We start from the raw sequence: 13,384 nt of genomic DNA on the forward strand, positions 1-13,384 counted from the left end.
CCTTTCTGATACCACTTTATGACCTCTGCAGGGGTCCCAACCCCCAGGTTGAGAAATGCTGTCTTAAGGCCATCCAGTCCAACTCTCTTCACCAAGGCAAGAAAACACCAGAGCAAGAAAACCAAAGCCCTCCTGACAAAGAGCCATCCAGCCATAGATACAGATAGATAGATATGATTCGCACACACATATGTGTATGGCAGATATAGTATCACAGATTTCAAATGGACCCTTAAAGAAGGACAATTATATGTTGCATGTTCCAGAGTAAACAAACCAGACAATCTCTACATCAACACGGAAAAAAGAAACAAGAAGAAATACTGTTTACTCTCAGGGAGAAAGAAATTACATATATTAGAAACCAACACTTTCTCGTTACTTTATTTTCCAGATTACCAGACTGGGCCACAGCAATGTGTGGCAGGGGATGGCTAGTAAACAATAATAACAGATCAGAACACCAATGGTGTTCTGATCTGTTATTACTGTTTACTAGCCATAACCATTGGTGTTCTGATCTGTTATTATTGTTTACTAGCCATAACCATTGGTGTTCTCATCTGTTATTATTGTTTACTAGCCATCCCCTGCCACACGTTGCTGTGGCCCAGTCTGGTGATCTGGAAAATTAACTAATGAGAAAGTGTTGGTTTCTAATATATGTAATTAGACTAGGCCAGGCATGGGCAAATTTCGGCCCTCCAGGTGTTTTGGACTTCAACTCCCACAATTCCTGGCCTCAGACCTCTTCCTTTCCCCCCTCAGCTGCTTAAGCACCACGAGATGCTGAGCCAACCTTAAGAAATGGGGCTACAAAGTGGAATCCACGACATGCGAGTGTGGAGAAGAGCAAACTACAGACCACCTGCTGCAATGCAACCAGGGCCCTGCTACATGCACAATGGAGGACCTTCTTATAGTAACACCAGAGGCACTCCAAGTGGCCAGCTACTGGTCAAAGGACATTTAATCAACTACCAAGCTTGCAAACTTTGTGTTTTGTTTGTTTGTTTGTTTGTTTGTTTAAAAAAATGCAGTAAAACTGTTTAGTCTGCTCCTGACACGATAAATAAATACACTTTGGGGTACTACTAGACTTCTCCAGCCAGTTGCAGTCCAAAATAATAATTTTTACAAGCTCTGGCTATGTGAAATATCAACTGTGCATACTTATGCTGCTCTAAAGGGCAGAATCCACCATCAAAGAAACAACCTGCCTGCAAGTCAACTGCATTCACCATGGCAGGGCAGGATACAACTACAGTTAAAGGTAAAGAGACAAAGAAAAGAAGAAATGAACTACCACACTGAGAGAGAAAAGCCAATTCAATATATTCACCTAGCAACATGAGGGGACGTCCTGAAAGGCTTGCATTCTCCAAGTGCAGGACAGTCAGGCTGTTGCTGATGCGCAAAGCACGAGCCACAAACGGTGCAGAGTGATCCAGCAGCGGCGTATTACGGGCATCCAAGTACTGGAGACAGTTTGTCTGCAAGAAAACGCAAAAGTCAGGAAGGCTCATGCCTGCGTCACTTCTTTTTCAAAACAGTATGATGGTAGAAGTATTGTAAACACATTTGTTTGGCTCGGGACTCATCAGGTGTCTGTTGCCAAACTAATGTTTTGAAACATGTAGTCATGTTACTGAGTCATTAGTTGTTATCATTAGGTGCTTTCAAGTCGGCTCTGCCTTGTGGCAACCCTATCGCAACATTTTCTTGGCAGGATTCGTCCAGAGGGGATTTGCCACTGCCTTTCTCTTAGACCAGTGATTCTCAACCTTCCGAATGCCACAACCCCTTAATACAGTTCTTCATATTGTGGCGACCCCAACCATTAAACTAATTTTGTTGCTACTTCATAACTGTAATTTTGCTATTGTTATGAATTGTCATGTAAATATCTCATATGCAGGATGTATTTTCATTCAATGGACCAAATTTGGCACAAATACCCAATACACCCACATTTGATTACTGGTGGGGTAGGGGTGGGGGGATTAATTTGTCATTTGGGAGTTGTAGTTGCTAGGATTCATAGTTCACCGACAATCAAAGAGCATTCTGAACTCCACCAACGATAGAATTGAACCAAAGTTGGCACACAGAACTCCCATGACCAGCAGAAAATACTGGAAGGGCTTGGTGGATGGTGGGAACTGAGCTTGAGTTTTTGAGTTGTAGTTCGCCTATATCCAGAGAGCACTGTGGACTCAAACAATGATGGATCTGGACCAAACTTGGCATGAATACTCAATATGCCCAAATGTGAACACTGGTGGAGTTTGGGGAAAATAAACCTTGACATTTGGAAATAGTAGTTGCTGAGATTTATAGTTCACCCTACACAGAATCAAAGAGCATTCTGAACCCCACCAATGATAAAATTAGGCCAAACTTCCCACACAGAACCCTCATGACCAACAAAAATTATTATTTTTTGATAGTCTTTGGTGACCCCCTTTGTGACCCCCCCCCCCCCAGGGGTCCCAACCCCCAGGTTGAGCAATGCTGTCTTAGACTAAAGGAGTGCAACCTGTTCAGAGCTCCACAAGTGTTTTTTCATGGCTGAATGGATATCTGAACCCTGGTCTCCCAGAGAATTGGTCCCACAGTCAAGCCACTAAACAACACCGACTTCCACTGGATCATTAGGACGTTCCTAATGCAGAGGTGTACAATGTGGCAGTTGAGTCCTCCCTATATTGTTGGCAGTGTAACTGGCATGGGCTTCATTGTTAGCTGCACTGTCTAGGGCTGATGAGAGCTACAATCTGACAGCGTCTAAGAACTGAGCTTCACCCATCTCCACCCACTCATGGGCAGTGAGTCAAAGTTTGAAAACCTGTGACAAAGGGAGAAGAGGACGCTCTTTTAGTTTAATCTCAAAATAGTTTTCCTGAAACTACTGACCTGTGTCAGACTTGCACCAGATAGAAACAAGCTCTCCAATGGTCTTGGAGACAGTTCCATTGTGGGGCATCTGCTCTGTAAACACACAGTCCTAGGCTCATTTCCTGATATCTCAAAGAACAGGTCTACCAAGGACTCCTGCCACAGATCCTTCAGACGTGCCAGATTAGTCAGAATTGACAGTAACAGGCCCAATAATCTCACTCATTGCATGGTAGCCTTCTACCAGTGGTTCTCAACCTGTAGGTCCCCAGGTGTTTTGGCATAGAACTCCCAGAAATCCCAGCCAGTTTACCAGCTGTTAGGATTTCTGGGAGTTGAAGGCCAAAACATCTGGGGGACCACAGGTTGTGAACCACTGCCTTATACAGAGAGATCTGTGAGCCAGCATAATGGAGTGTTGGACTAGGGCTCCAGGAGACCAAGGTTCAAATCCCCAACTTGGACACATAAACATACCAGGTGACCATGGTCAAATTATTTTGGGAGAAGTCAACGGTGGCAATCCTTCTCAGAATAAGTCTTGCCAAGAAAGCCATCGTAACTTGGAAACTACTTGAAAGCAGGAAAAGCAAACCTCATCTCAAATCTCAAGTGTTCAGATCCACAAAAACAAATGAAAGAAATATCTAGCCAGGTTGTGGGAATGTTCATTTGAGGTAGATATAGATATATATATATTTCCACGTATTCTCGAGTTGGTCCAAATCCGTGCAACAGAAAGAATAGCATTTGCAGGATTAGCCCTCACCCCACAATTCCTCTTGGTCGGGACTAACTTTTCAGTGGCGGAAGGGAAAAATATTTCACCAACAGCTAGAAAAAAGCAAGAGCAATAAGCTTGTTAACGCCAGAGATTACTAAATTCCTGAATGGTCAGAGAATGGCAAAGAGGTTTATCCTCCCGGCAAGGGGGCTGGGTCCCACTGGGGTCCCGATGTCTGTAACAGACAGAGCGGCGCAAATGAGTCTGCATTCCTCTCACCAGGCCAGACGACGAGTGTGTGTGTTGTGTGTGTGTGGGTAGATTTGCTGCTCACTAGGCCCATGAAATTGTGGAGAACCTGCCAAATTTCTGCCTTAAAACAAAGAGCTTCCCTTTCCCGCTTCCTAAAAATATTCTGTAGAAAAATGGGAATTTAAGGCCTTTTGCAGCATTGCCTGGCACTGGTGATAGTAGTTTGATAATAAAGCTTGGGCTAAGCATGGAAGTTGCAGCTCTCCTATGCCGTCTGCAAGCAATGCACTTAAAGATGGTGGGACATTTCAATACAAACCTTCCTCATCATGTGCGCAGCAGCTTGCCAACCTCGAGTGCCAATGTGTTTGTTAAAGGAAATGTTGAGGTGTGTGGCTGACTCATAGTATTCAATCATATCAAACAGTGCTGAGGCACCCTGGCAAAGACAAAAGAGGGGGATGGAGACAGAAAAAAACATCAACATCAAGGCAGAAGTCTACTGACAAAAGACATAACACTTTATTTAGGTCAGGCACAAAATGTCCACGTGGAATTATGTGCAAGTTCTCTTTGATGTGAAGAAAGATTGGCAGGACAGTTAACCAAAAGCAAGTCTCCTCTTTCTCAAGGCATACTGCCCAAACTCTGTGCATATCTTGCCTTGTCTGATGGGGCACAATGCACAGTTATAGCATCCTGATTCCATACTTTCTGAGATTTGTAGTTTAGCAAGTGATACTTAGAATTATCTGCCAAAAAATGATCCCAGATAGATATGCACAAAACCAGTTCATACCAGCCAAAACACTGCCCTCACAACACTGCCCTTATTGAGCCTGGTCTGCACTGTGTTTACTGAGATATGTATAAAAAAACTCTAAAATCAGGACAATAAAGAGCAACACTAAAAAAAACAGGGGAATTCGAGACAAGAAACAATCAGGCCAGTTAACATCTCCCAACAAAGGATTCCCCCAGGCAGGACACAGCCAGGCTTTGCAGTTACAAGGCCATTCAGTGCTAATCAAGGTAGTCAATTAATAATAATAATAATAATAATAATAATAATAATAATACTTTATTTATATACCGCTCCATCTCCCCAAGTAATATCACAAAACATACAGAGTAAAAACAACATAAACATAAGATTAACAAACAAAATATAAACATAAAAATTGTCACCATAACACACATATATTAAAAGTAATTCTGCCTGTTCAAGGCAATTAATCTGGGTAACTGGTAGGAAGAATAAGGCCATATTCGACAATGTGTGGGGCTGAGTTAGAACTGGTCATTTTCAAAGGCTTATTGAAACCACCAGGTCTTCAAGCTCTTACGAAAGGAGGGGAGGGATGGGTCCTGCCTTATTTCCCTTGGAAGGGTGTTCCAGAGATGGGGGGCCACCACCGAGAAGGCCCTCTCTCTCATCCCTACCAACCGCGCTTGAGATGGTAGTGGGACCGAGAGGAGGGCCTCCCCAGAAGATCTTAGAGCTCGTGCCGGTTCATAGGAGGAGATGCGAATGCGGAGATAGGCAGGGCCCGAACCGTTTAGGGCTTTATAGGTGATGACCTGCACCTTGAATTTGGCTCGGCAACTTATCGGCAGCCAATGAAGCTGCAACGTTCACATCTGCCTACAACAGACAAGAGTTCTTTCTCCCACCATGGACACTATGCAACAGATATATAAACCCCACTTGCCTAGTTTCCAACAGACATGACCTCTGAGAATGCCTTCCATAGATGTGGGCAAAACATCAGGAGAGAATGCTTCTGAAACATGACTACACAGCCCAGAAAACTCACAACAACCCAGTCTGCACTGAGTCGAAGAATCTAGATAGCTGCAAAGACTGAAAGGTTACATCTATTAAAAGAACTGTAATAATTCTTGTTCTTATTCCAGCTCAGAAGTTTATGTATGTAAGCACATCAATCTTGTCCCAGATGTTTGTGTACTTTTGAGAGCTGGGTTTGTCTTTACTAGCTTATTTCTGTATGTAAGCACTTTCATTTATATGATGATATAAAATGAAATTATTAGCGTTTCCATTAAAATATTATCTTAACCTAAAATTTACATAATTCCAATTTGATAACGGAATGATTCATAGAGGTACCACCCACTATAAAGCAGAAATACCTGGATTTTATTAAGTCAGTTCTTAATTGCTTTTCCCATTCAAGTGTTTCATATTACTGTGTAACAGAAACTATTAAAATGAGATATTCCAGATTATTCCTTTATTTCATTTATGAGCTGCCAGATTCAGGTAAGGAGAAAACAGAACTGGGAAATGGCCCCAGGCAATGGAATAACTAGTCCTGGCCCTGAAAAACCAGTAAGGCAAGGCAAGGCAAGGTAAGGCAAAGCAAAGCAAAGCAAAGCAAAGCAAATCAACAACTCAGGGCAGCTTTTCACCTCATCAAAACAAAACCAAAAAAAATTATTTTGCAAGCTTGGGTCTACCCTCCTCAATGAACCTGTTGATAAAACGTACCAAATCATAATGTTATATTTAGGCAAGATTGACATAATGTGTATGAAGGGGCAGCTAGATCCTTCTGTACTGCCACAAATGAGATGAATTACATTTTTTTGTGGGATATAGAAAATATAGAGTTTGAAGCTGACAGTGAGCTCAGAAGTAAGTAAATTCAGAGCCCTGTCCCGCATCCAGCCTTACAACAAAAGCTCTTTACAATCAAAGTCTCAAGGCTAAACTGTATATGGTAGTATGGGATTCTTTCGGGTGTCATGTGAAATATTCAGAAGGACATGGGCCAGGGACATAAATGTTTATTATACAGCTACATATGTTACATACGTCTTCATCTAGGTTCGTTTGCTCCAAATCTACTATTTTGAACTGGAGGCGTTTAAATATCTCTTCCAGGGCCTCGCAAGCCTTGTAATCCAACTTCTCCCCTGGAAAAATAAAAGTATAAATGTTAAGTTTGCAAGAACTTAGAAACATACTTTTTTGGATCGAGTCTCCCAGAATCCCCCAGTCAGCATGAATATTTTGGGAAATGAAAAAAAGAAAATAGAATTCTTCTTGAGAAGAGAAGGCTGAGAGGAGACATGATGGCCATGTATAAATATGTGAGAGGAAGTCATAGGGAGGAGGTAGAAAGCTTGTTTTGTGCTGCCCTGGAGACTAGGACGTTTCAAACCACAGGAAAGGAGATTCCACCTGAACTAAAATGATCAAGGGTCTGGAGAACAAGCCCTATGAGGTGCAGCTTAAAGAGCTGGGCATGTTTATCCCGAAGAAGAGAAGGCTGAGAGGAGACATGATAGCCATGAATAAATATATGAGGGGAAGTCATAGGGAGGAGGGAGCAACTTGTTTTCTGCTGCCCTGGAGACTAGGACATGGAACAATGGCTTCAAACTAGAAGAAAGGAGATTCCATTTGAACGTTAGGAAGAACTTCCTGACTGTGAGAGCTGTTCAGCAGTGGAACTCTCTGCCATGGAGTGTAGTTGAGGCTTCTTTTTGGAGGCTTTTAAACAGAGGCTGGATGGTCATCTGTTGGGGGTGCTTTGAATGCGATTTTCCTGCTTCTTGGCAGGGGGTTGAACTGGATAGCCAAAGAGGTCTCCTCCAATTCTATGATTCTATGATTTTATTGAAATATACAGAACAAGCGAATTAGAGGTCTAGCCTCCATTCCTGTCACAGAGCCAAATAACCTGAAGCGGCTGCTGGTTCTCCTCCTCCTGCCCCATCACATACCATCTGCTCAGCTGTCATGTGCACTCTCCTGCTTTTCTGCTCCAATGGAGTCCCCACCCTCCCAGGCCCGAGGCTCTGGCAATTTGTCTGCCCTACCCACTAGATCCATGCTCTCTTTGGCAACTGAGACTTTACAAGCAAAGTCAGTACACAAATCCACCCTGAAGTCAGCAACCTGCCTTTGCGACACAAACAGGATGTCCACTGATGTGTTTTGAAGGAAGGAGGGAGTCTGCAGTTATGAAACAACAGTTATGGCATAGAACAGGCATAGGCAGACTTGGGCCCTCCAGGTGTTTTGGACTTCAACTCCCACAATTCCTAACAGCCTCAGGCCCTTTCTGCTTAAATGACTGAGGGGGGAAAGGAATAGACCTGAGGCTGTTAGGAACTGTGGGAGTTGAAGTCCAAAACACCTGGAGGGCCCAAGTTTCCCCATGCCTGGCATAGCATCATCAGCTTTGAAAAAGTTGTGGCCTTCTTGACAAATTCAAGAAATAAAGCCTGACTGCTCATTGGAGGGAAGAATAGTAGAGGCCAAGATGAAGTACTTTGGTCACATTATGAGAAGAAAGGAAAGCTTGGAGAAGACAATGATGCTGGGGAAAATGGAAGGAAAAAGGAAGAGGGGCCGACCAAGGGCAAGATGGAAGGAAGTGACTGGATTGACCTTGAAGGAGCTGGGGTGGTGACGACTGACAGGGAGCTCTGGCGTGGGCTGGTCCGTGAGGTCACGAAGAGTCAGAAACGACTGAACGAATGAACAGCAGGCATAGCATCATCGACTTTGAAAAAGTTGTGGCCTTCTTGACCAATTCATTGCTATGCAGTGAAACACAACTAAAGTGCCCCTGACAGGATTTCATCCCTTCTCTGCTTGGTCTACTATCAACCAAGGCAATCTATTCCACTATTGGAGAGCTATCAGAATAAAAAAAGACTTCTTTTGAATGTTTAAACTGAATCTTTTTTTTTATACTTTGAATGCAGTTGTTTGTGATGTAGTCTCTGCAGAGGCGGAAAACAAGCTCATTTCATTTTCTACAAGACATCCCTTCAAATATTTAAAGATGGCTATCATGTTCACCTCTCAGTCTTCTCTTCTCCACGTCAAATGACTCCACGTAGCTCCAATCAAGGTTGTGTGTGTGTCTGCCTGCCTCACGTTGCAAAGATTGTATCTACGCCTGCAATGTGATTGTTTGCATGTGCCAACATTGTTACACAATCTGGTGTGCTTCCAAAAATTTGCAAGCTTTTTTTTAAAACCAGAAAAAAGAATGAAAAGATGGAGGGAGGAATACTGGCAGATTGGCAAAAGTCTGTGCCAGCTTTTGGTGCACCATATTTCACAATCTCGTCAGCCAAAACAAGACCTCTGAGTTCGCCAATTTGCATACTATGTCTTAAATAGTTCCAGAATAAGCAACCCTAATCATTCAATCCCCACACCACAGCTTGTTGTTCCCAAAGATGATTATTTTCAAATGCAGATAAATGGAATAAAATCCTGAGAAAGAAATTTGGGAGATCACATCCAGAGATGAATACCCACAGGAGGCAAGAAATTATAATCTCCACTATATCAGGAGGAGGCTTGGGAACCTACCTTTCAGATCCAGGCAATCTATCCTGGGTGTCAGGTCCTTAAATTCCTGTAACAGAGCAGAAGTTTAGTACACACAGAAAAGAATTGGTTTAAGATAGGGAAGTAAATAAAGCAGTTTATTAATCTCCATGTTTCAAATGACCTAAACATGGCAAGTGACATCTAACTTTCACTCTGACTCAAAAAAATTATTCAGGAACCAGCCCAGATCCTGAATTATCTCAAAGTCCAGTTTCAGGAAGACCCGCAAACATGGCCGACTCCTCTGGAGTAGATCATTCTCAGTTCTAGTTTCATTTTTTAGAAATTAATTTGCACTATGATTCTGTTTGGGACAGTGCTTTGGTTTCATATGGAACTACACATTCCCAAAGGAATAGCTGTGCATTTTGAGGTGAAGGAGGGACATAAAAGCTCACTTCTACTCTTACCGGACTTGCAATTGCTGCATTTGTTTCCCAGGATGCCTGGAATGAAGCTACATCTACAGCATTGATTCAGGCATTCTAGGGCAATAAATACGGGGCCTGGAAACTCAACAGGAGAGTGGGTGAGTTTAGCCCCCTGTCAACAGCAGCCTTCCAAACTTGTGGGGATCATGAAAAGGGAAGGAGATGTTTTCATTTAGCACTAATTGTTTCAGTCTCAGCTAGAGTTTGCATCTAATAGAAGGAGGCCATAATAATAATAATCATCATCATCATCATTATGTGCAAGGAAGCTGATGAAACCATGGATCATATCCTCAGCTGCAGCAAGAAAATCACACAAATGGACTACAAACAGAGGCACAATTCTGTGGCCCAGATGATTCACTGGAACTTATGTCACAAGTACCACCTGCCAGTAGTAAAGAACTGGTGGGATCATAAACCTGCAAAGGTAGTAGAAAATGAACACGCAAAAATACTGTGGAACTTTCGAATCCAGACGGGCAAAGTTTTGGAACACTGGTGGTGCCAGTGGTCATCGGCACACTGGGTGCCGTGCCAAAAGATCTCAGCCAGCATTTGGAAACAATAAACATTGACAAAATCACGATCTGTCAACTGCAAAAGGCCACCTTACTTTGATCTGTGCGCATCATTCGAAAATACATCACACAGTCCTAGACGCTTGGGAAGTGTTCGACTTGTGATTTTGTGATATGAAATCCAGCATATAGATCACCTTTGCTGTGTCATATTGTAGGGTTTTTTTTGTCAGTAAAATAATAATAGAAGATTGGGAAATGTTCGACTTATGAAAAATCAGAAGTGATACGAAATCCAGCATATATATCTCATTTGCTGTGACATATTGAGTTTTTGAGTTTTTGTGTCAGAATAATAATAATAATAATAATAATAATAATAATAATAATAATAGCAGCTTCATTTATATCCTGCCACCATCTCCCGGAAGTTACTCGGGGTGGCTTACATGGCAACAAAAGTGCAATACAGAACACAAAAACACTTTATTGCTCTGAAGAAAAGATCTGTTATTTCTCCTTGCTCCAGATGCAAGGCATATAGCATTCTTCTAAGAAAATACTGATCACACTAGGAATTAGTACTCTAGAACAAAAAGCACAAACCTTCCCATTCTTAGATTTTAAAATGCTTCTCCCAAGGCTTAGGTATTGCCTGCAAAAACTGCAATCTCAAGCATATTAGTGATTTTAGTCCCAACATATAATTAGTGTGTGGTCCCCCAAGGTAGGAGCCCCCAGTGGTGCAGTGGGTTAAAGCACAGAGCTGCTGAACTTGTTGACCGAAAGGTCGCAGGTTCGAATTCAGGGAGAGGCATGAGCTCCTGCTATTAGCCCCAGCTTCTGCCAACCTAGCAGTTTGAAAACATGCAAATGTGAGGAGATCAATAAGTACTGCTCCGGCGGGAGGGAAACAGAGCTCCATGCAGTCATGCTGGCCATATGACCTTGGAGGAGTCTATGGACAATGCCAGCTCTTCAGCTTAGAAATGGAGATGAGCACCAACCCCCAGAGTCAGACACAACTGGACTTAATGTAAGGGGAAACCCTTTACCTTACCCCCAAGATTATCTTTGAAACTGAATTTAGCCCTGGAGTTTTAAAAAATCCCCATCTAGTAGCTCATCCTGTTTCTAAGGTCTGTTCCACCATTTTTTCTCAAGTGGACAAAGCTGCTTTAGGAACAATACAAAGACCTGACTCAAGTGAATGTAATGGGATTTGAGGGGGGGGGGCACTATCATGGAAGAGCATATGGTACACGGGTAAATAATCCTAGGTTGAATCCTAGCGCAGGTGGAGGGGATAGCCAAGTAGATCTAGGAAGATCTAGAACCAACAGGAGTGCTGGCCTGTCTGCCAGCAAGGACAACACCAAGCTAGATAGAGCAGTGTCTTGACCCAAAATAGAAGACAGTTTTGCCTATTTCTCATTAGCTAAACCCACCCAAAATAACCCCCAATGGAGGCCTGTGATTCAGTCCCAAGAGAAGACCATGGCTTTTGAGCCAGCCTTTGTTTGATCATTGCTGCCTTCAGTTCCAGCTGCAACCAGCTCTTTGTGGCATTTCTGACAACCCACCTTCTTGTTTTCACAGCCAGATCTGATCAATGTTTGTCCTGTACACTGAAGGGAATGCACGTACCTGGATCTGCTTCAGGAGTTTGGGTATCTGCTTGCAGTTTAATTTCTGACAGGCCTGCTTGTAGGCAGTGAGAATTTCTTCTACCGTCACATTTTGAGCTGAAATGGAGATGGAAAGGAAGAATAAAATCAATAGCTACATGTCCATTTCATTCAGGCCAAAGCATTTCAAGAGTACAGGACTGAAAATCCCATTTTCACTCATCTTACAGAGACAACAGTAAGATGAGTGAAAATGACACTTAAAGGTGCACAAACATAATACAACCAGGAAAAGTCAGGACTACCACTCCCAGAATCCCCTAGCCGACATTCTAAGAGTGGTGGTCCTAAAGGAAACCTTGCCATGTTCTGAAATATAATTGCAAGACTGGTGTTAAATAAATTAAGTACTACTTTTAACTTTTATCTTAGAAGAAGGGATGCTTTAAAAACACACACACACAAAACAATTCCAAATCTCTAGTGCCAGCCTTCGGTTTCTAGGATTTTTCCAGCCCTGTCAGGAAGGCGAAGGTTTTTGCTGTTGTTAGCAGATGTTGCATAAGCGGGTGATTTGCCAGAATTCTGACAGACGCCACAAAGGGTTGTTCATTGAGGCAGGGAATTGGGCACTTGAGGCCCACATCACCAAATCAGGGCCAGGTGCACGAAGCAGCAATTCAACACAAGCCACTGGATTCTCATTGCTGAAGCACTCCTTGTGTACAAAGCAGCGGCAATATTTTTCCCCTTAGTACCCACAAAGTGCACTTCGCTTCAGGTGTTCAGAGCTGCATCACAGGCACTTTTCAGAACGTCTTACAAAAACAACATAATATGGGGGCAGTTAATCGCTTACAGGTTTGAGAGAGTTTTAACTAAGGCTACTTTAGTTGTGCTCATGAGGACTTGGCATTGCCAAAGATGTTCTAGGTCTTTGGATAGTGGAAGTGTGCTATAATTTTAGAAGTTTTTTTCAATACTGGTAGCTAGATTTTGTTCATTTTCACTCTAACAACTACCATGTCAGGCTACACAGAGAAGCCACTGAACAATCAATATATATTGATTGTTTTAATTGTTATAACTGTTTAACTGCTGTTTTTATACTTTTTTGGATTATTGTGTAGGCATCAAATTGTGCCTTTTTGTAAGCCGCCCTGAGTCCCCCCTCGGAGGTTGAGAAAGACGGGGTAGAAGTACACGAAATAAATAAATAAATAAAATCCACAAGCATGTGGACAATTTCAACAGAAAGGAAGAAACCATGAAAATGAACAAAATCTGTCTACCAGTATTTTAAAAACTCTAAAATTATAACTGTAAATAAAGATCAACACTCAAACTCCAGACTGGGGAACTCCAGACAAGAAACAATCAGGGACAGCTAATCACCTCTCAACAAAGGATTCTCCCAGGCAGTAACAAGTCACACCTAAAAGCTGTTAAGCCATCAAATACTAATCAAGATGTCCAATTGAAACATTCACACCTAGCTCCAACAGACAAGAGTTCTTTCTCCCACCCCAGACTTTCCGCAGATATAT

The 13,384-nt window shown here is 42.5% G+C and overlaps 1 protein-coding gene across 1 annotated transcript in view; it reads right to left on the reverse strand.

Moving 5' to 3' along the window:
- LOC132780063 (protein phosphatase 1 regulatory subunit 37) overlaps nucleotides 1–13,384 on the reverse strand; it is a 61,493-nt gene that overhangs the window by 19,485 nt on the left and 28,624 nt on the right. Inside the window, exons 2-6 of the mRNA XM_060783593.2 lie at nucleotides 11,857–11,954; nucleotides 9,237–9,282; nucleotides 6,714–6,814; nucleotides 4,194–4,313; nucleotides 1,343–1,493 (exon numbers count right to left, since the gene is read on the reverse strand). Coding sequence (XP_060639576.2) covers nucleotides 1,343–1,493; nucleotides 4,194–4,313; nucleotides 6,714–6,814; nucleotides 9,237–9,282; nucleotides 11,857–11,954 — 516 coding nt within the window. The remainder of the gene's footprint in view (nucleotides 1–1,342; nucleotides 1,494–4,193; nucleotides 4,314–6,713; nucleotides 6,815–9,236; nucleotides 9,283–11,856; nucleotides 11,955–13,384) is intronic.

The sequence above is a fragment of the Anolis sagrei genome, chromosome X, assembly GCF_037176765.1.
Source record: "Anolis sagrei isolate rAnoSag1 chromosome X, rAnoSag1.mat, whole genome shotgun sequence".
In the NCBI taxonomy this organism is placed as follows: Eukaryota; Metazoa; Chordata; class Lepidosauria; order Squamata; family Dactyloidae; genus Anolis; species Anolis sagrei.